The sequence below is a fragment of the Centropristis striata genome, chromosome 1 (genome assembly GCF_030273125.1).
Source record: "Centropristis striata isolate RG_2023a ecotype Rhode Island chromosome 1, C.striata_1.0, whole genome shotgun sequence".
Lineage (NCBI taxonomy): Eukaryota > Metazoa > Chordata > Actinopteri > Perciformes > Serranidae > Centropristis > Centropristis striata.
In genome coordinates this window covers 43,863,630-43,885,716 of record NC_081517.1, presented here as the reverse complement: position 1 = coordinate 43,885,716, position 22,087 = coordinate 43,863,630, and the positions used below count along the sequence as shown (strand labels likewise).

Genomic DNA, 22,087 nt, shown 5'->3' with positions numbered 1-22,087 from the left:
TTTCACGCACGGCACGCACGTAGACCCGGTGAAATCGTCACGCGGATAGAATCAGTGGAATCTGTCGCGAGTGTGTTCCTGCACGGCCGGAGAGCATCCCGGTGGAGAGAGAGAGCGCGCGAGGGTCCGGTCGGCTCGGTCGGTGGTTTGGTGCGGGTCGGTAGCACCGCGTGGAGGGAAGGTAGAGCGGGACGTGCGCTGGACTCCTGGCCGGATCGGAGCATCCCACTCCCGGCAGCATCCATCCCTCCGCGCCTCAGCTCCAGCGGGAGGCCCGGAGCGGCGGCAGGATGTAGCAGCGGATTACCGGAGGAGAGAGGGGCGCTCAGAGGAAGAGAGCGGGACCGGGCGGACCGAGGCGGGACGGAGGGGACATGGGGAAGGACCAGGAGCTGCTCCAGGCCGTGAAGACCGAGGACTTGCTGACAGCTCAGCGGCTTCTACAGAGACCTCGGCCAGGGAAAGCCAGTCAGTATCCCTCCATCCTCCTGTCACACACACACACACACACACACACACACACACACACACACACACACACACTACCCGTCATTACCAGGTCAGGACAGTGCAGGCTAAATCTGATGTGATGCCATTTAGCCTAAATGGTGCACTGTTTGGGTGTGTGTGCGTGTGTGTGTGTGTGTGTGTGTGTGTGTGTGTGTGTGTGTGCTTTTCCTGCATGCATGAGTGTATTTATGTGTGTGTGTTTGTGCTATGACGTTGAGTGTGTGATAGTGATGACGTTGCACATGTGTGAGAACAGTCATCAGAATGAATTTAGAAATTAGGAAGATGCTTGTCACCCGTTCTCCACCATTGACCATTAGTGTGTGTGTGTGTGTGTGTGTGTGTGTGTCTGTGTGTGTGCACCAGGGAGGATGTGTGTATTAGTGTATTAGTGTATTAGTGTGTGTGAAAGAGGTTGAAGTACACAAAGGTCCTCGCAGCTCTCGGGACAGGGGGATTATTGGTGTGTGAAGATGCCAGATGTTAGCGGTAATAATGTGATGATCGTACACGTGCAGACATGTGCACGTATGTGGCGCTCATGTGTGTGTGTGTGTGTGTGTGTGTGTGTGTGCGGGTGTTTGACGTGGAGTCAGCTGGGACTTGAGGTGATAATTAGATTTCAATTACAGTCTTGAAGCTGCTCTCCTCCTCCTCTCCCATTTCATCACCAGGCCCCTCTCCATTTTATACTCTGAATTTGTCTCCTTTTTGGTCCTCTCTTCTCCTCCCGTTTCCTTCTTTTTTCCTCTCCTCTCCTTGGCTCCTCTCCTCTCCTCTTGTCTCCCCCCTCCCTTCTCTCCACCTGTTTCCTCTACTCTTTGCTTGTCTCCTCTCCACCCCTCTCCTCTCTTCCTGTGTCCTACCCTCTATCCTTGTCTCCTCTCCTCTGTCCTTGTCTCCCCTCCTCTCCTTGTGTCCTATCCCTTCTTATTAGCTTCTCTCTCCTCTCCTCACCTTTCCTTTCCTTTCCTCTCCTCTCCTCTCCTCTCCTCTCCCCTCCCCTCCCCTCCTCTCCTCTCCCTCTCCTTTCCTTTCCTCTCCTCTCCTCTCCTCTCCTCTCCTCTCCTCTCCTCTCCTTTCTTTCCTTTCCTGTCCTTTCCTCACCTTTCCTCTCCTCTCCTCTCCTCTCCTCTCCTCTCCTCCACCTCTTCTCCTTTCTTTTCCCATTTTCTCTTCTCTTCCCTACCCCTATCCTCTCTCCTCTCCTCTCCACTTGTTTCTTCTCCACTCCTCTCCTCCTCTCTCATCCACTCCTCCCATCCCTCTCGTCTTCTTCTCCTGGTTTCTCCTCTCCTTCCCTCTACCCTCATTTCGTCTCCTCCATTCTTGTCTCCTCTCATCTCTTCTACACTTATTTCACCCCCTTCACTCTCTTCTCCTTTCCTTTTCTTTCCTTTCATTGCCTCTCTCCTCTCCCCTTCTCCCTTCTCCTCTCCTCTGCCCTCCACTCCCCTCTTCTCCTCCTCTCCTCCTCTCCTCCTCTCCTCCTCTCAGCTCCTCTCGTGTGTTTATCTCTGAACATTCCAGCAGTGCCATGGAAAAGAAAAATGCTTCTCCTCAAATGCCAGAACAGATCAGCTCTGAGTGCTCAGTCCACTGCACACTGACAAAGAGAAAGGGGGAGGTGGGTGGAGGGTGGGGGGGTGAGGGAGATGAGGGGTGAGGAGGAGGAGGAGGAGGAGGAGGGCTGGAATGGGAGAGAAAAAGAGTGAGAGTGCAAAAACAGAAGGAGGGAGGCAACAAGATATGAATGCAGGGATGTAACGAGACAGGAAGTGATGGAGAGAGGTTAAAGGGTGAGTTATGAAAGGTGTGTGTGTGTGTGTGTGTGTGTGTGTGTGTGTGTAGAGAGAGACGACGTGATTCCAGGTTTAGTCTGAATAATTAAAGAGGAAGTCGGGTCTCTCTGCTGGAGAATCACACACACAAACACCTCTCACACAGACAACTACAGCGTGCACAGAGACACACCTGACACATCAGGTGTTAGTCATGTGCCTGGCTGCGTTTGTATTATTAACAGTATGCTAATGATGTTCAGTGCAGCAGGTGAGAGCCAGTTAGTCGTTCTTTGCTCCATCTAAAGGTCACAATGTGAGGCGGGATGGTTTAAGGAACTGAAGCGTTAACAAGACCACCTCACTTCTCCGTCCTCCTTGGTCACTGTGGGTCAGTGAAGCCAGTCACTAGAATAAATGTTGGGATTGTATGTTTCTACAAACCCCAGATAACATCAAATATCTACTTTTTAACCAAAATACGTTGATGATGAACACTTGAATCCAACCTGGTCTCACAGAAATCCGTGGAATAGCCACGGAATCACTCAAATTTCCGTGAAACTGACACGGATTTCGCTACAATGCAAGTTAATGACAGTCATATCCCGTGGCTATTCCAACATACAAAGTGATTATGTACATTCACTGAGTGAATATTTAGAAAATAAAACATATATTTCTCGCTAGAAATGTGATCAAAATCCATTTTTATGCAGAAACTAAGTCAAAATATTGATTTTTTTTTCACTAAAAATGAGAGAACTGTCCGCCATGTTTTTTTGTTCTGACCGCCGGGACCTTGAAAGTCACGTGACTTGGAACAAACCAATAGGAAAAAATATTAACTTGCATTGTAGCGAAATCCGTGTCAGTTTCACGGAAATTTGAGCGATTCCGTGGCTATTCCACGGATTTCTGTGAGACCAGGTTCCTTGAATCACTGCAACCTGCTCTCAGTGTGAAACGTGACCACCGTCGTTTAAACCAGGTGGTTCCCAACCTTTTTCTTGAGGGACCCACATTTTTAAAATTGTAAACTTTGGCGACCCCCTCACTGTGTTATGGGACAGTGTACAGTCTTACATTTGTTAGCCACCTGCGGTCCACACAGTAGCTCAGCCATTTTAATGCAAGCAGGTTTAATCAGTGTTTCCCCAATGTTGTGTGTCCACAAACATTTCTATACTGCATATTCATATTTATTCTGCACTGGAATTCTACTCCTTAGTACATACTCCTTCTTTAGACACTTTATTTTTACATTACATTTTATTGTATTTTATTGTATTTTTATATTTTATTGCTTGAAGTATGCCTAGGTTGTTCTTTTTATTTAATTGTGTTGTCATTGTCTCTGTGTGTAATGCTGCTGCTACACTGTAATTTCCCAGCTTGGGATAAATAAAGTCTATCTATCTATCTATCTATCTATCTATCTATCTATCTATCTGTCTATCTATCTATCTATCTATCTATCTATCTATCTATCTATCTATCTATCTGTCTGTCTGTCTGTCTGTCTGTCTGTCTGTCTGTCTGTCTGTCTGTCTATCTATCTATCATCTATCTATCTATCTATCTATCTATCATCTATCTATCTATCTATCTATCTATCTATCTATCTATCTATCTATGTATCTATGTATCTATCTGTCTGTCTATCTATCTATCTATCTATCTATCTATCTATCTATCTATCTATCAATCTATCTATCTATCTATCTATCTATCTATCTGTCTATCTATCTATCTATCTATCTATCTATCTATCTATCTATCTATCTGTCTGTCTGTCTGTCTATCTATCTATCTATCTATCTATCTATCTATCTATCTATCTATCTATCTATCTATCTGTCTGTCTGTCTGTCTGTCTGTCTGTCTGTCTGTCTGTCTGTCTATCTATCTATCTATCTATGTATCTATGTATCTATGTATCTGTCTATCTATCTATCTATCTATCTATCTATCTATCTATCTATCTATCTATCTGTCTATAATATTTTGGGGCCTGTTTGTGACAACAAGTTTCCTTTTTCTGAGGAGAAACTCTTTGGGTTTACCCTCCGTCTCGGGATGTTTAGCTGTCTGGTGTTGCTTCAGTTTGCAGGGTTTCAAACTTTCATTTGCCAGTTTCTCACTGCAAAAGATGCATTGGGCTCTAATTTTGTCCATTGCTTCTATGAAGCCGAACTCAATGTAACTTTCATGGTACCCTCTCTTTTTCTTTCTGAGATATTCAGCATTCTCGTCTCCCTGACGCTTCTCCATTTTTCCATTAGCTCTGTGTTTCTGTTGCTAGGTGAGGTTACCTGTGTATACTGCAGGAGGGATGTTAAACACGCCCTTATTCTCGCGAAATAGTCTATATTTTTAAACTTTTCTGTAGGGATTTTTTTATTTAACCCTTAATAGGGCACTCATTGAAATACTTGGAAATTCCAGATTTCAACCCTAGAGAATATTGGAGAATATTGCGTACAGCCAGAATGTGTTTAAAAAAAAAAAATGTTTGAGAAAAAAGTTTACGAGATTTAAAGTGGCAAATGTACGGGAAAATAATGTGCAGATTTATTATGAGATTGAAAGTGGTGAATCTGCGAGAAAAAAGTTATTTTCCCACTTCTTTCTGGCAAATCTGCGACTTTTTTTCCTTGTAGATTTGCCACTTTAATCTAGTAACTTTTTTCTCAAAATATTAACACCACCCCAGTTTTGGATATCCACTGAAGTTACCAAATATAGTTCTTCGCCCGATAAAGGGTTAAATAAATAATCGGCTAAAGTGTAGCCCTTATTTAGTTGCTTTTGTCCCACTAATGAATTTAATGCTGACTCATCTATATTTAACACATTATATTTATTACACCCCTTCAAAAAAAATCAAGAGGGCTTCACGTTGTGAACATGAGACAACTGCTGTTTGAAACACTAAAAATACTAAAATACTTTGGTTAAGGTTAAGGATCCAAACCACTGGTTTAAGGTAGAGTAAAAACTATTATTATACTAAAAAAGCTTTGGTGAAGGTTCTGCATCAAAACTAATGGTTTGTTAGGTAAAAATAACAAGGTTAGTTTAAAAAAAGTTTATTTCAGACTTAACTTCCAACAACGGGACACAAAAACACTACAGGACGTAAACACTGGTCTCCTGCTTCATAATCTTTATTTATTCAGCCCATTCATCTCCCCTCCCACCCACCCAACAGAATATGACTGTTTAACCCTTCATCAGGCAAAGAACTATATTTGGTAACTTCAGGTAATATTTCGAGAAAAATGTTGCAAATTTACTAGATTAAAGTGGCAAATCTACAAGAAAAAAGTTGCAAATTTACTAGATTAAAGTGGCAAATCTACAAGAAAAAAAGTAGCAGATTTAAGAGATTTAAAGTGGCATATCTGCGCGAAAAAAGTTGCAGATTTACGAGAAAAAAGAAGAAAAAAAAGCAACTTTTTTCTCCCAGATTCACCACTTTAACCCTTAATAGGACACTCATTGAAATACTTGCAAATTCCAAATTTCAACCCTAGAGAATATTGGAAGATATTACATACTGCCAGAATGTGTAAAAAAAAACATACGAAAATAATATTTTGAGAAAAATGTTTACAAGATTAAAGTGGCAAATCTAGGAGAAAAAAATGTGCAGATTTATGAGATTTAAAGTGGTGAATCTGGGAGAAAAAAGTTGCTTTTTTCCCACTTTTTTCTCGGAAATCTGCGACTTTTTTCGCGCAGATTTGCAACTTTAATCTAGTAAATTTGCAACTTTTTTCTCGAAATATTACCTGAAGTTACCAAATATAGTTCTTTGCCTGATAAAGGGTTAAGGGAAGGAAACATAATTAATGGTGCATTATTTTCCCAAAAAATCAATCATTTTGTTTATAAAATGTCACAAAAATTAGGATTGGTGCTGATTTTGGTTTCCCAGAGCCAAAGTTGGCATATGAATAAACTAATACATATTCAGTTTATCAACACATAAGGCAAAAACACAGCTAATATACAAATTTTGTCACTAGCACTTATTGATGCACTAATAGCTCTTATTGCACTATACCTTGATTGTTTGTTTTTATTCTTCCTGTAAGTCGCTTTGGATAAAAGCGTCTGCTAAATGACTAAATGTAAATTTGAGAATCTGAAGCTGCAGGAACTTTAGCTTCTTTTGAGAGTTTTTCCTTGTGAATCAAATTCATTTGTAGTTGTAAGTAAAAGTATTTCACACGATTGTACAACTAGAGTGACAATAAACATTTTGACCTTGATTTTGAATCTAGTGCACTTGTTGGGGCTTGTTCTGTTTGCTAGTGCTCAGTGCTGATGAGTCACTGACAACTTCACTGAGATCTGCAGCTTTTACTTTATTTTGTGCAGAGGACAGTATTATGAAGAGGTGAGATACAGTTGTTTTACACCTTACTACTTTATAAACTACAACAGGATGTGCCAACAAGTGATCAGTGATGTTGCACTTCCTTGATGGTGGATAGGGGCAGATATATTGCATAAATCACTTAGTGCCCATTTCATTTGCTTGCATCTAGAATAAAAGAGATACAATGGCGATAAGGATATTTTCATATCTCTAAGATAAAGAGCTTTATAGCAACCGAGCCAAAGATAAGGATACCATTACCAAATGGTTCAGAAATACGCCTTACTCTGTGTGAGCAGGAACTGATTTTTGATGTCATCTTTTTCAAAGTGTGCCAGAGACTCAACATCTTCCTGTCTTAACTGATTCTTTGAAAAAAAAAAATCAATTTTGGGGCCAAACCACTGACAGAGGATTTATTTAAAGAGCAAACAGAGAGTCCAGTGATTGTAGCAAGACTAATAACTTTAAGAAAAAGTCTGGTACGATTCTATAGTTTTCTCGTGCACAAATTCCCTTCAAAAAGTACAGTCTGTGTAGCCAAAGACTGATATACTGTAGCTTATTTTTTTGGGCATAAAGGAGGCACATACACTTGTTTTATTTTCCTCAAAAGGAAAATAATAAAGGGGCAATCCTGTCAATAAGAACTAAAATATTAGTTTTGTGCTGTAAAGATTTGTATAGCCTCAGACAACACCAGGCTCAATGCTTCTGTCTGTTTCCAGTCTTTATGCTAAGCTAAGCTGATAACTCCAGCTACATTTTTACCATTGTTTTCATGTAATTCTCAGCAAAAACGCAAAATAAGCATATTTCAAACTATGTCAAACTAATTTGACTTTTTCAACTGGTCGGACAAGAAGCTCAGTCACCAGCCAAAAATGTTGCCATTGTGCGTTTCTGCAAACCACAGAGATGATTATCTACAATGTTTCTGTGAGCAAAAGATGAAGGCATTAGATACCTTATCATTGTTAACCCTTTATCAGGCAAAGAACTATATTCGGTAACTTCAGGTAATATTTTGAGAAAAAAGTTGCTTTTTCACGTAAATCTGCTACTTTTTTCGCGCAGATTTGCTTCTTGAAATCTCTTAAATCTGCGACTTTTTTTCATGTAGATTTGCCACTTTAATCTAGTAAATTTGCAACTTTTTTCTCAAAATATTACCTGAAGTTACCAAATATAGTTCTTTGCCTGATAAAGGGTTAAGAGTTAGCTGCAGGGACTAGATAGACATGCAGGTGAAAATTGTGACTGAAAACTGGGACTGCAGTGTTCTTTTCTTGTCCCCTGTGACATATCTGTTTTTGAGAAAAAAATTATTTGACTTTTAAAATGTTAAGGTTACCTAAAAGCCCCGCTACTATACTAACCATATATTTGGTGTTGTGGAAGGTAAAGAGGCTGTAGATGAATGAGAGGAAGATTAATTTCCATAAAAGGCTCCACAGGGTCCACTGTCTTTCTTTAAATTGTCTTTTGGCAGGCACAGAAAAGTACTGAATAATCTTTGGCATTTGTATTGGCACTATAATTAAAATTAAAGTCTTGGATGTGTAATAAATGTTCACCTTTTGTTTCAACCTTTGAAACTCAATTTCAGAAGCTGCAGGATGAAAGGTTACAAAAAGTTTCAGGTTAACAAGTTCAATTCTTATTGTGTTGACTTGGTCAGGAAGCTTTGTGCGCCACAGATGAATAAACTGAGAGTTGTTGGTCATTTAGTCATTGTTATAAGTAAAACATTTAAACTACAAGATGATGAACATTTTTAACGGCCGAAAACCTATTCATTTAATCTGCCTTGTACTTTATTACTAATTCTCTCACTTTTATTATTTGTAGTTTAGTTTTTTTTTAAAGTTTTTTTTTACAATCTACAGTCTTTTTATTTTATTGTCTATTTTCCCGCATAATGTCTTGCATTTGTATTTTTTTTAATTTTAAAGCACTTTTTAGCGTTCTATAAACAAAGTAAATAATAATATTTTATTATTAATATTATTATTATTATAGTTAAAAATAAGAAATGTATTATTGTTATTATTTATTATTATTATTATTATTATTATTATTATTATTATTATTATTAATAATAATAATAATAATAATAATAATATAATAATAATAATAATAATAATAATAATAATAATAATAATAACAACAACAACATTCAATAGTTATTAGTTTAAAGTCATTATTGTTATTATTATTATTAGCATCTTATTTGCAATTAAGATTAATACTAATTATTAAATACTACATTTTTCTTAACATAGAAATAATACAAACTACTGTTATTGTTATTTCCAAATTATATATATGACAATGTTAACATCAACATATATCTGCATATTAATTTTCCAACCTGGTCTCACAGGAATCCGTGAAATAGCCACGGATTCGCTTAACTTGAAATCCGTGGAATAGCCACGGAATCACTCAAATTTCCGTGAAACTGACACGGATTTGGCTACAATGCAAGTTAATGACAGTCATATCCCGTGGCTATTCCAACATACAAAGTGATTATGTACATTCACTGAGTGAATATTTAGAAAATAAAACATATATTTCTTGCTAGAAATGTGATCAAAATCCATTTTTATGCAGAAACGAAGTCAAAATATTGATTTTTTTCACTAAAAATGAGAGAACTGTCCGCCATGTTTTTTGTTCTGACCGCCGGGACCTTGAAAGTCACGTGACTTGGAACAAACCAATAGGAACAAATATCCATGGAATAGCCACGGGATATGACTGTCATTAACTTGCATTGTAGCGAAATCCGTGTCAGTTTCACGGAAATTTGAGTGATTCCGTGGCTATTCCACGGATTTTGAGTTAAGCAAATCCGTGGCTACACTGTAAAAATAGATAAACAATAGTGACTCAATAAAATGTAGGCAACAGATTGCACGCAATGTTATTAATTAAATCTAACTAAGTTACAAATTGAGTTAAAAACAATTTAACAGGAAGTGTCAATTAAAAACGGACTAATTCTATTGTGTTGGATTCATTCAAAATTCTCTTGATTTAGAATTACAGACACATAAAGATTATATTTAATGTGATCAAAATAAGTAGATTCTATCGCAAACATTTTTATGTTAAAGTTACTTAAACAAAATCAAGGATGCATTTATATTTAATACATTTTATCAAATACACTACTGGTCAAAAGTTTTAGAACACACCAACTTTTCCAGAATTGAATTGAAAATGATGCAGTTTATTGTCTCAGTGTACTCTGAAATTAATGCACATTTGCAACATTTAAAATTCTTTATCGAGCATGATAGTGTTTTGAAAGTAAAAAAAAGATTCAAAATCACATTTTATGTTGGACTAAAGGACTAAAAAAAGACACAAAATGACCAAAAAAAGACACAAAATGACTAAAAAAAGACACAAAATTACCAAAAAAGACACAAAATGACTTGTTCCCTGAAAAAGGCCTACTTGTATAATTCTGAAATGTACATTATTTTCCAGTTTTGGTTAAGCTTACCTTTTTTTATTTACCTCTGGCAGTTCACCACTTACCTTTGTACCCTTTCAAGCTGTTCATTTGACTTGAACTGCTTGAATTTCAATAAAAAACTGGAAAAATTGGGGTGTTCTAAAACTTTTGTAGTGTATATTAACCCTATAAAGCCAAGTGTATCATATTTGATACACAAGTTTTTGAGACCTCTAAATCATCAGTGTGACTTTTTTTTTCTTTCTTGAAAAACCTGATGTATACATGTGTTGAAGAAAAAAATATATAAACACCAGATGTAGCCCAAATAATTTGCTGGTTCCACTAGTGGATCCATCATTGCGGCATGAAAACTTCATATCAGCAGATGTATGATGTTGTCTTATTTGGAAAAAAAAATATTTTGTATGTTTGAGAAAATTTTTAAAAGGAAAGTCAAAGTTTAATTGGTTAAAAATATTTTAAGGTTGCACGAAAAGACCCGGTGTATCAAATATGATGCAAATTAGAATTCATACATGCAAATTGATATTGATTTTTTTTTGGTTAGCAGGTTAAATAAACATAAATAGAATTTTCTGGCAATTGTTTCATGGTTCAGGCTTTATAGGGTTAAGTAAAACGAAATGACTACAGAATAATTTATTACAGTGTATTTCACGGATTCCTGTGAGAGGAGGTTTCCAGGTTCTAGTTTCCTGATTACGGCCCATGTAGCACTCTCCTCACACTGCCTTGTCATGGTGTATGCAGTGGTGGAAAGTAACTAAGTACTTTTACTCAAGTACTGTACTTAAGTACAATTTTGAGGTACTTGTACTTTACTTGAGTATTTCCATTTTATGTCACTTTATACTTCTACTTCACTACATTTTGAGGCAAATATTGTACTTTTTACTCCACTACATTTAGCTGACAGCTTTAGTTACTTTTCACTCGAGGTTTAACATAAAAAACACAATAAATTTAGGTGATTAGACACTTTTTTAAATAAACCTCATAACAGAATATTAAATAGTCAATATGAGCCCTACCTTGAGAAAATTAAAACGCTGTATACATAAATGCATCAATTATAATAATATAATATGATATTTGGAATATATAAAACAATCTAAGTGGCTCCATTCTGCATAACAAGTACTTTTACTTTTGATACTTTAAGTACATTTTGATGCTGATACTTTTGTACTTTCACTTAAGTACATTTTGAATGCAGAACTTTTACTTGTAGTGGAGTAATTTACCAGGGTGGTATTAGTACTTTTACTTAAGTAAGAGATCTGAATACTTCTTCCACCTCTGGGTGTATGTTTGATAAAAATGTGATATAGTTCCTGCACTATTAGCAAACGGTGACCCTGAGTCCGGTCACTGCAACATATGTGTGCAATCGTGTGGAAGCAGAGCGGGAGCAGAGTCAGCCATGGCGTTTGTTTTAGGCTACATGTTACACTGGAGCTCTAAATGTGTGATGACAGGCGGAAGTCAGAGGGGATGAAAACTGGACTTCAGAACATTTCTGGTAATGAGAACCCTTGAGAAACCCTCCACTTCACCTCTCCGGAGGTTTGGGAATCTGCTCCGTCACACTGAAGGTTGCTGTGCCAGCAGCTTCTCTGCTTGTTTGGTGCTCTCCATTAAGATTGAAGGGTTTTGGAATTAAGATTTGAATGACATGATTTCACGTCAAATAAACTCTTGAATAGCTAGAAATTTGAGGGAGATGCTGCAAAAATAATATCATAGTAATCCCTGCCAAGTGACTGACAGTCTGTGAGAATGGCACATTGAGGGGTTGCCATGGTAACCGGGGCTCCGTTGCAGTGTTTTGCCTAAAATTATCATAAAAAAAAGGGGGGAAAAAGAACCCTGGTCCAAGGACACCATCAGAGAAACATTATGGTAATGATCTTAAACAAGCAGCTCATGTCAGGGGAGGAGAGTACATAAATATAACATTTAAGGTGATAAATTTAAGTAACTATAACACAATAAAACAGAGGGTTATGCATGAAATAATTGCAAGTTTCTAGATGAAAATCAGTTTTGGGAGTCATGGCAGAGTGATATCTGTGTAAGTCAGCTGCAGCTGAGCATTTGATTAAATAAACATTGTGATTTTGGGTCACAAGGGGAGGGGGGCGTTATTAAATAATGCCATGATCCAGATTCCATGTAGTAAAAGACGGATAATCTATTGGGGAAAAACAATAAAAACAAAATAAGAGAAGAAAGGAGAGATAATAATATCTGAGGGAGAATGGACAACAATACAGATGTATCAATGAAAGTACACTAGTTCTCAAAATTTAGAGGGACTTTAGTTGGAAAAGCCTGATAATTTATTTATCGTTATTCATTTATTTTATTTATTAGACTCAGAGAAATGCTACTTAGATGGTAACTCACCAGTTCAGGCTGTTCTCTTGAATGATTTGTAGTTTTTCCTATGAAAAGTGATGCACTGCATGACGTAGCTATCCTTAAAATTGTGCGTGTTTATGCAGCAAAGATGAGAACGCATCAAAGGAAAGGTAGACAAGTGGTTTTGTTGCCTAATAACTAACTAACACCACACTGCAAAAAAGCCAACTTGTATTTTTTGGCCTAAAACAGTGATTTAAGTTGGTAAAACGTGGAAATATAAATTATTGCCATTTAGGGCAATAATGTAAGTTAGCACAACAAAGGAAGCCAGTTGTCTGCTCAAAAACAAGTTGGTGAGTTGTTGTTACTTATATCTTTAAGTTGGGGTTCACAACAAGGGACAATAGTTCTGATAACTCTTATTTCTTTGTTGGGAAATACGGGAAAGCGGTGAAATTCGGTCATTAGCGAAAGCTAGCGGCTAACTGACGCTAGCGGCTAACTGTTGCTAGCGGCGCTGCTTGTTACAGCTACAAGAGTAGCCATTAGCGTATCAATGCTAACTCAAAATTTTGGTCGCAACATTAGCTGACATTTCATAGCGGCGTTACAATCGTGCCAATTCAGCACATTGCAGAAGTTAGCAGAAGTAAGGATTAAAAGTTATTACAATGTAAAATTATAAGTTAGTACAACTTACAGTTGAGTTGACAAAAATCTGAATTCAGAGTTGAGCAAACTCAAAAACAAAACTTAAAATATTTAGTTTGATTGTCCAACTTAAAATTTTGATTGAAGTTTGTTGCCTTGAAATTTTGAGTTCACCCAACTTTTCTTTTTTTGCAGTGTATGTGTTTAACCCTTAATAGGACACTCATGGAAATACTTGCAAATTCCAAATTTCAACCCTAGAGAATATTGGAGGATATTACATACTGCCAGAATGTGTAAAAAAAAAACATACGAAAATAATATTTTGAGAAATAAGTTTGCGAGATTAAAGTGGCAAATCTACGAGAAAAAAATGTGCAGATTTATGAGATTCCTTTACGTCCATTATTTATATACAGTCTATGGTTAAAACAACACAGCAACGAAAAACACATTACAAAGAAGAACACAGAGGCATGTAACACAGAGCTACACACAATAGCACATCACAAACTTGCTGCTTGTCAGATAAATAGGAACAAGTCACAGAGAGAGGACAGAACTGGAGGTCAGTGAGTGCAGAGCGGAGAAGCTGGTTTTTAAAGAGTTAATGGTGCTGCAGCTCCTCTCATTGTCAGGCAGGGTGTTCCACTGGTCGCCTGTACAGAAAAAAATGATTTCCCAAATGCAGTGCAGCGAAATGGTACGGTATAATCTTGTACAGAGGATATTCCTGAGGATCTAATAGAATTTACTGAGCCAGGAAACACAAAGTCATGTAGTGGAGGAAGTTAAGGTTAAATATTCTTCAACTAAGTTGTTTGTTTAAGAAATCAGGCTTCTAAATGCCTTAACATAGCCATGACAGTGCAAAATTGGCACACAATACACCTACACTGTAAAAAATGTTTGTAGAAATAACAGTAAAACACTGTCAAATACATCAGAAATAGGGCGTAAAATTAAAAATTGCCGTAAATCAAAGAATAGCACAAAACTTTCACTTTTTTCTGTAATAAAGTGGAAGAAACACACAGTTTTGCTGTAAAAATATAACATTTTCATGCAAAAATTATGGAGAAATACCATGATGTGTGAATGAATGACACAATTACCCTAAAAATAACGGGAATATTCAGTCTAAATTACAGTTTTTGCTGATATTTACATTTAAATTTAGAATAGAAAATTCACTCACTGTAATTTTTACGGTGAAGTTCTGGCAACCACAGCTGCCGGTATTTTACCGTTAATTAAACAGATTTTTTTTACAGTGTAGAAAAGATCTATTTTTATTCCAGCTGAAACACTCAAGATATGAGCCACCATATCGGTAGCTGGAGTGTTTTAAGTTTTTCTAAATAAAATCTGTATTGGTCTCAAAAGTCTCATATCGATGAGAAGAATGGAGAAGATGAAAGCATACTAATCATAAATTTTCATTATTTGTGTCACGCTGGGAAAGCTGGGTTGACTACACTATAATAAATTATTCTGTAGTAATTTCATTTTACTTAATATATTTATTTATATTTATTATTATTTATTTTAATACACATCTGGAAAAAAAGAAGTGAAGAGTCGTTTAAAAAAAAATAATAATAATTTTTTTCCAAAAATCTCAATTTCCATTTTGAGAGAAAATGCTATTTTTTTTTAATAATTAAAAATAATAATAAGTAAATTAATGTCCTTCCTTATAACCCAAAAACATCAGTTTGCCAGTTTCCCTCATTGCCATCTATCATCCCTTTTAATACCATTTCATTTTACTTAATATATTTGATAAAATGTATTAAATATAAATGCATCCTTGATTTTCAGGCAGTTGTTTAAGTAACTTTAATATAAAAATGTTTGAGATAGAATCTACCTATTTTGACACATTAAATGTTTTAAAATGTTTTTAAATGACACTTAACACTTCCTGTTAAGTTGTTATTAACTCAACTTGTAACGTAGTTAGATTTAATTAATAATATTGCCTGCAATCTGTTGCCTCAATTTTATTGACTAGCTGTTGTTTATCTTTTTTTTTTACAGTGTATGTAACGCCCCATCGGCCACACTTTATTGTTGCAAACTATATAAAATAGTTATATGGTTATATGTATGTGTTCATACAACCCCAATTACCCACTGTGTAAAACGTAAACAAAAAAAAGAACGTGTCAAACTCAGAATTCAAAATGTATATTTCCAAAAAACAAAAGTTTATCATTTTAAAGATAAAATAAAATGGCTTTATTCAGCTTTCAATTAAACATATGTCACAAAAAATTAGCACAATGTCCCAACTATAGCGACTCAATAAAATGTAGGCAACAGATTGCAGGCAATATTATTAATTAAATCTAACGACGTTACAAGTTGAGTTAATAACAACTTAACAGGAAGTGCCTGTCAATTAAAAACAGACTAATTCTATTGTGTTGGATTCATTCAAAATTCTCTTGATTTAGAATTACATACACATAAAGATTATATTTAATGTGACAAAAATAAGTAGATTCTATCTCAAACATTTTTATATTAAAGTTACTTAAACAACTGCCTCAAAACCAAGGACGCATTTATATTTAATACATTTTATCAAATATATTAAGTAAAATTAAATGACTACAGAATAATTTATTACAGTGAATATTTAATATTTTTTAATTTATGAGAAAAAAAATCATATTAACGGTAAAAAAAAAAAGTTACAAATTTGTGAGAAAAAAACCTCAAATTTGTGACCAAAAAATCTAAAAAAAATGGTTGACGAGAATAATGTGGCAAATCTACGAGATAAAAAAAAGCACAGATTTATGAGATTTAAAGTGGTGAATAAAGTGAAATAAGTAGATTCTATCTCAAACATTTTTATATTAAAGTTACTTAAACAACTGCCTCAAAACCAAGGACGCATTTATATTTAATACATTTCATCAAATATATTAAGTAAAAGGAAAAAACTACAGAATAATTTATTACAGTGAATATTTCAGTTTTTCTTTTTCTCTGTTCATCAAAAATCTTAAAATGGGGCAAACGCAATTGAAATATGTAAGCATAAAATCTTTGAATGTATGGAATTGTGTTTGATGCTAAATGTCAATAAAGATTTGTTTTTTTAAAATAGAGAGAAAGTCAAGTCAAGTCAAGTCAAAGTTTATTTATAGAGCACATTTAAAAACAACCTCAGTTGACCAAAGTGCTGTACAGTTATTAAAATAGAATAAATCATACACAAATAGGTATAAATAAAAACAATGAAAACAATGAAAACAATAAAATACTAAAAACAATAAAATAAAATAGAATAGAATAGTAATAAAAACTCAATCCAAAACAGTGTTAGAGATAAAAAAAGACAAATAAAAGGGTAAAAAAGGTAAAAAGAAAACCTAATAATTAATCGTTGGTGTTGTGTGTCAGTAAGTATTCATTTGGCTTTGGGTGACATAGATATCTCATTGATTCCATCCCTTTGGGGGGAAGGGATGATTTGTATTTTTAATCCAAGATAGACAAGGTGGTGGTGGGTGGGTGGGGGCTACACACACACACACACACACACACACACATGCAGGAGAGTGATGTCATCTGCAGAGTGTAAACAGAAACAGCAGAACTACCAATCAGCGCGCGCTCTTTAGCAAATTACAGAGAAAATTAGAGTGTGAGAGCAGGATGAAGGGATGAAGTTCAGATAGAGCTGCAGAGAGAAGGAGAAGCTTTTCCCCCAGATTACAGAACAGCCACAGATTATGGCCTCTGGATTAAGAGGGTTTGAAAAAAAAAAAAAAAAAGTGGAGGCAGAGAGACAAACAGAGAGATTCTGCGTCCCTTTCAGAGTGTTGTGTGTTGGTTTTGGTGAGTGTTTACGTCTGTGTGCTTCTTCCTGCTGTCTGGTGTCTTTATCTTTCTGATGTCCCAGTCAAAGATCAAGGTGAACACATGCAAACACACGTGCACATGCACATAACCACAAGCACAGATTCATATATATATATATACCATATATATATATATATATATATATATATATATACACTACTGGTCACTACTGTGTTTTAGAACACACCAACTTTTCCAGAATTTAATTGAAAATGATGCAGTTTAATGTCTACTCTGAAATTAATGCACATTTGCAACATTTAAAATTCTTTATTGAGCATGATAGTGTTTTGGAAATGAAAAAAAGATTCAAAATCACATTTTATGTTGAACTAAAGGACTAAAAAAAGACACAAAATGACAAAAAAGACACAAAATGGACAAAATAGCCCAAGACTCCATAGAGTTAAGTTGTTAACCCATTTCTTGTTCCCTGAAAAAGGCCTACTTGTATAATTCTGAAATGTACATTATTTTCCAGTTTTGGTTCAGCTTACCTTTTTTATTTACCTCTGGCAGTTCACCACTTACCTTTGTACCCTTTCAAGCTGTTCATTTGACTTGAACTGCTTGAATTTCAATAAAAAACTGGAAAAATTGGGGTGTTCTAAAACTTTTGACCGGTAGTGTATATATATATATATATATATATATATATATATATATATATATACACAGTATTTGCACCCAAACTTACTGATGTGAGAGTGGAATCAATCTCTCATAAGTCTCATGACAAGCCAATAAGATTTATTTACCCAAAAGTTTTAGCTACCCACTTAACCCTTTATCGGGCGAAGAACCGTATTTGGTACTTTTACCTTTTATTTGTCTTTTTTATCTCTAACTCTGTTTTGGATTGAGCTTTTATTACTATTTTATTTTATTGTTTTACTGTTTTTAGTATTTTATTGTTTTTCATTGTTTTTATTTATACCTATGTGTGTATGATGTATTCTATTTTAATAACTGTACAGCACTTTGGTCAACTGAGGTTGTTTTTTAAATGTGCTCTATAAATAAACTTTGACTTGACTTGACTTGACTTGGTAACTTCAGCGGATATCCCAAATAAAAAATGGAAATATTTCGAGAAAAAAGTTGCAAATTTATTTGATTAAAGTTGCAAATCTACAAGAAAAAAGTCGCAGATTTACGAGAAAAAAGTGGGAAAAAAGCAACTTTTTTCTCCCAGATTCACCACTTTTAAGTGTCCAAAAAAAAAAATAGGTCGACTGTTATAACGATCTGCTCATGATCCACACATTGACCACACTGTCCCAGTCTAGGGGCCTCGAGCACAACATGAAAAGGCCCCATCGGCCCCATCTCACAAGTAGCCACAAACAAAGATTAGCTTGAAGAAAAGGTAATATTTATTTATAATGAGAACTTAGGAAAATACAAATATATTCTTCATCTTAGGGGTGGACTAAAGCCAAAATAACAAACAAAACAATCCTGTCATAACCCTTTATGGGGCACTCATTTAAATACTTGCAAATTCCAAATTTCAACCCTAGAGAATATTGGAGGATATTACATACTGCCAGAATGTGTAAAAAGTGGTGAATCTGCGAGAAAACAGTAGCTTTTTTCCCACTTTTTTCTCGTAAATCTGCGACTTTTTTCGTGCAGATTTGCCACTTTAAATCTCTTAAATTTGCAACTTTTTTCTCAAAATATTACCTGAAGTTACCAAATATAGTTCTTTGCCTGATAAAGGGTTAATGACGCATCATTTGATTACATGTAAATGAAATAGCTCTAAGAGGTAAAGTTACAGATCTTTTACGAAAAATGTTTCTTTTTCAGACTCTCTAAATCAGTGACTATAGCTCAGATTTATATGCTGAAAAAAAGGTGCAGCAGGAGCTTTTTTGAGCTGATTTTCCCAGAATTAATTCATTGTCTCCCTTACATCGTCACTTCCCCTTGACCTCTGCTGCTGCAGCGTAGAAACTGTTGTTTTGGAGCACTCACAGGCATAAAAATGTAGACGTCAACTCTACCTGCAGGGAAAGAATTATTATAATAAGTACACGAAGGAGAGAGAATACATTAATCACTGAATTCTGAACAGATCCAATTCTGACTGGTTTTGTAATGAGCTTTTTTTATTCTCTTTCTTTGCTCTTTTATTCATTGTGTCTCTTTTCTCTGTTCGTTTCAGAGCTCCTCGGAGCAGCAAAACGAGTGAACGTCAACATCCAGGATGCAGACGGGTGAGAGACTAGAACCCTTATTATTCATGTTCCCTGTTCTACTGTTCCACAGTGTCATCATCCTCGTTTTAAATGTTCATTTCCTTTATCTACTGTTTTTCCTGTCTCTCTTTTTCCTTCTCCCCTTCATTGTTTCCCTTCTTCTTTCCTTTCTTTCTGTCTTCCTGACATCATATCACAGGGGTGTCAAACTCTGGCCCGCGGGCCAAATTTGGCCCGCAGTGTAATTTTATTTGGCCCGCGAGGCAATACCAAATTATTATATAATTATTGTACTATAAAAGCTGACCCGCCGGTATTATACGGCGCATTTACAGCTAATACTACAAATCCCACAATGCCCTGCTGTTGTTTTGGCGCGTCAATCAGGACAGGACCCAGAAACGCTCCTCTGTGACAGTCGTCATAGCAACCTCAAGCTAGAGCTGTCTCCCAGCTACCCCTTCCCAAAAATGGAGAAAAGAAAGGCAGAATTTATTAACCTGTTGAAAAAGTTTATTTTGATATTTAAATCAGAAGGATGCAAATAGAAAAGAGGCATACGATTTTTATTTATTTTTTATTTAATAAATTAATGACATTGATGTGTTTTTTATTTGAAATTTGATTTTGCATGTCTGCACTATTTAGTTATATATTGTATGTTTATAAGTGTTGCTGGTTCCATATTTAATGTTAAAGCAAAACATGTTTGGTATATATTAAAAGGTTTATTTGTTCAATGTTGGCCCGCGATTTTATTCAAGTTTTACATTTTGGCCCATTGTGTGTTTGAGTTTGACACCCCTGTCATATCATGTCACTACGTTTCAAAAGAGTGCTATCGTTACACTGCATCATATTTAAAGAGCTGAATCCCTGACTTGATGCATAACATTTGCTCAGATTCAAAATAACAACATGACTTGTTGCATATACAACACAGTATTTAGGGCAGTGGTTCCTCACTTCTCAGGTCAGAACAGTAGAAATTGAATAAAACCCCTCAAGGGATTACAAAATGTGCCTATAATCAATATTTTTGACACACTGGACTAGATGACAATGTTATGATGTAAAAGGGGTCGTTTATATTGATAAACCTACAGAGAATTATAACCCAAATATGCAGCTCCTCTCAGCTTTAGTGAGTTTGTGAGTTTCAGCTCATTGTTTAGCTGTCCAGCCACAACTTTACTGTTTTGTTTCCCTCTCACTGCTCTCATAGCACTGATTTTAGCCAAACAGACAGCCACAGTTATGAAGTAGCTGGTAAAGATAGTTGAGCATTCAGCAGTTAACCCTTTATCAGGCAAAGAACTATATTTGGTAACTTCAGGTAATATTTCGAGAAAAAAGTTGCAAATTTACTAGATTAAAGTGGCAAATCTACAAGAAAAAAAGTTGCAGATTTACGAGAAAAAAGTGGGGAAAAAGCAACTTTTTTCTCCCAGATTCACCACTTTAACCCTTAATAGGACACTCATTGAAATACTTGCAAATTCCAAATTTCAACCCTAGAGAATATTGGAGGGTATTACAAACCGCCAGAATGTGTAAAAAAAATCATACGAAAATAATATTTTGAGAAAAAAGTTTACGAGATTAAAGTGGCAAATCTACGAGAAAAAAACATGCAGATTTATGAGATTTAAAGTGGTGAATCTGGGAGAAAAAGGTTGCTTTTTTTCCCACTTTTTTCTCGTAAATCTGCGACTTTTTTCGTGCAGATTTTCCACTTTAAATCTCTTAAATCTGTGACTTTTTTTCTTGTAGATTTGCCACTTTAATCTAGTAAATTTGCAACTTTTTTCTCGAAATATTACCTGAAGTTACCAAATATAGTTCTTTGCCTGATAAAGGGTTAACTATAAGTTAACTATGCTTTTTGCAACTACCGGATCTAAAGCGAGAACAATGCCTTATTACTTGTTAATTAATGGTTATTAAGGACCTTATCATAAAGCGTTACCGAAAATCCTAAGATAATTTCTTTGTTTTTGCAGTTTCTGGCTCTGAAAAATGGCGTAATTCTGGCGATTTTTAAAAAAGAAAACAAGCTTTTCACACTCGCCAGGAGGTTGTGGGGTTCAGAGCAATTAAATTAAATGTAATTAAGCATTAAAGAGCAGTTTAACAACCCTAAAAAATCTTAACTTTCCACCTTGCTGAACACTGAATGGCTGTAATGCAGGACCCCATGACAACAAAACACCAAACTCCACCGGGTCTCTTTATTTTGTAGCTGATGCCTGGTTTAATCATCCAACTGACAGAGGAAAGCAAAAAAGGACACAATCTCCCTCTGAGATCAATATACTATCCGCCATATCAGTTCACACATCACTCTCAGCTTTGATCTATCTTTGAGACATTTTTCCAGCTGAAGACTCTCTTAATAACCTTAAAGAAGAGCCAACATTTCTCACAGCTCTTAATTTGCTCAGAAATGTTCTCTTATCGACGCCGAATACACAACTATGGATTTCGGCTATATTTAGACTCACGAGTGGTTAAGCTTTTTATGTGCACATGCTTGGTTTGCAATTGTGTTCCATTTGGCTAAATCAGATAACAAAGATCTTTTATTATGTTGATTGGAATCAGATAATTGGACTCAACTCCTTGTGTAATGACTGATGATTCGCTGATTTGACTCTAGGGCCCGGCCCTTATATTCACCAGGGATCCATTAGACACACACACACACACACACACACAGATGCGCTGTGTGCACGCTTGGCTCCGGGGTAGAGAGATTGCTTATTAATGGAAGTAGGTCATTTGCCCCCTCCCGTCGCTCACA

At 35.8% G+C, this 22,087-nt stretch overlaps 1 protein-coding gene across 3 annotated transcripts in view; it reads left to right on the top strand.

Moving 5' to 3' along the window:
* Window positions 1-308: 308 nt before the first annotated feature.
* The window catches only part of LOC131979373 (caskin-1-like), a 64,391-nt gene continuing 42,612 nt past the window's right edge, over window positions 309-22,087 (top strand). The window contains exons 1-2 of one of the 3 annotated variants that reach the window (XM_059343342.1): window positions 309-468; window positions 19,251-19,302. In XM_059343342.1, coding sequence (XP_059199325.1) covers window positions 375-468; window positions 19,251-19,302 — 146 coding nt within the window. In that variant the 5' untranslated portion in view covers window positions 309-374. The remainder of the gene's footprint in view (window positions 469-19,250; window positions 19,303-22,087) is intronic. The other 2 variants (XM_059343333.1, XM_059343350.1) reach the window with 2 other exon arrangements.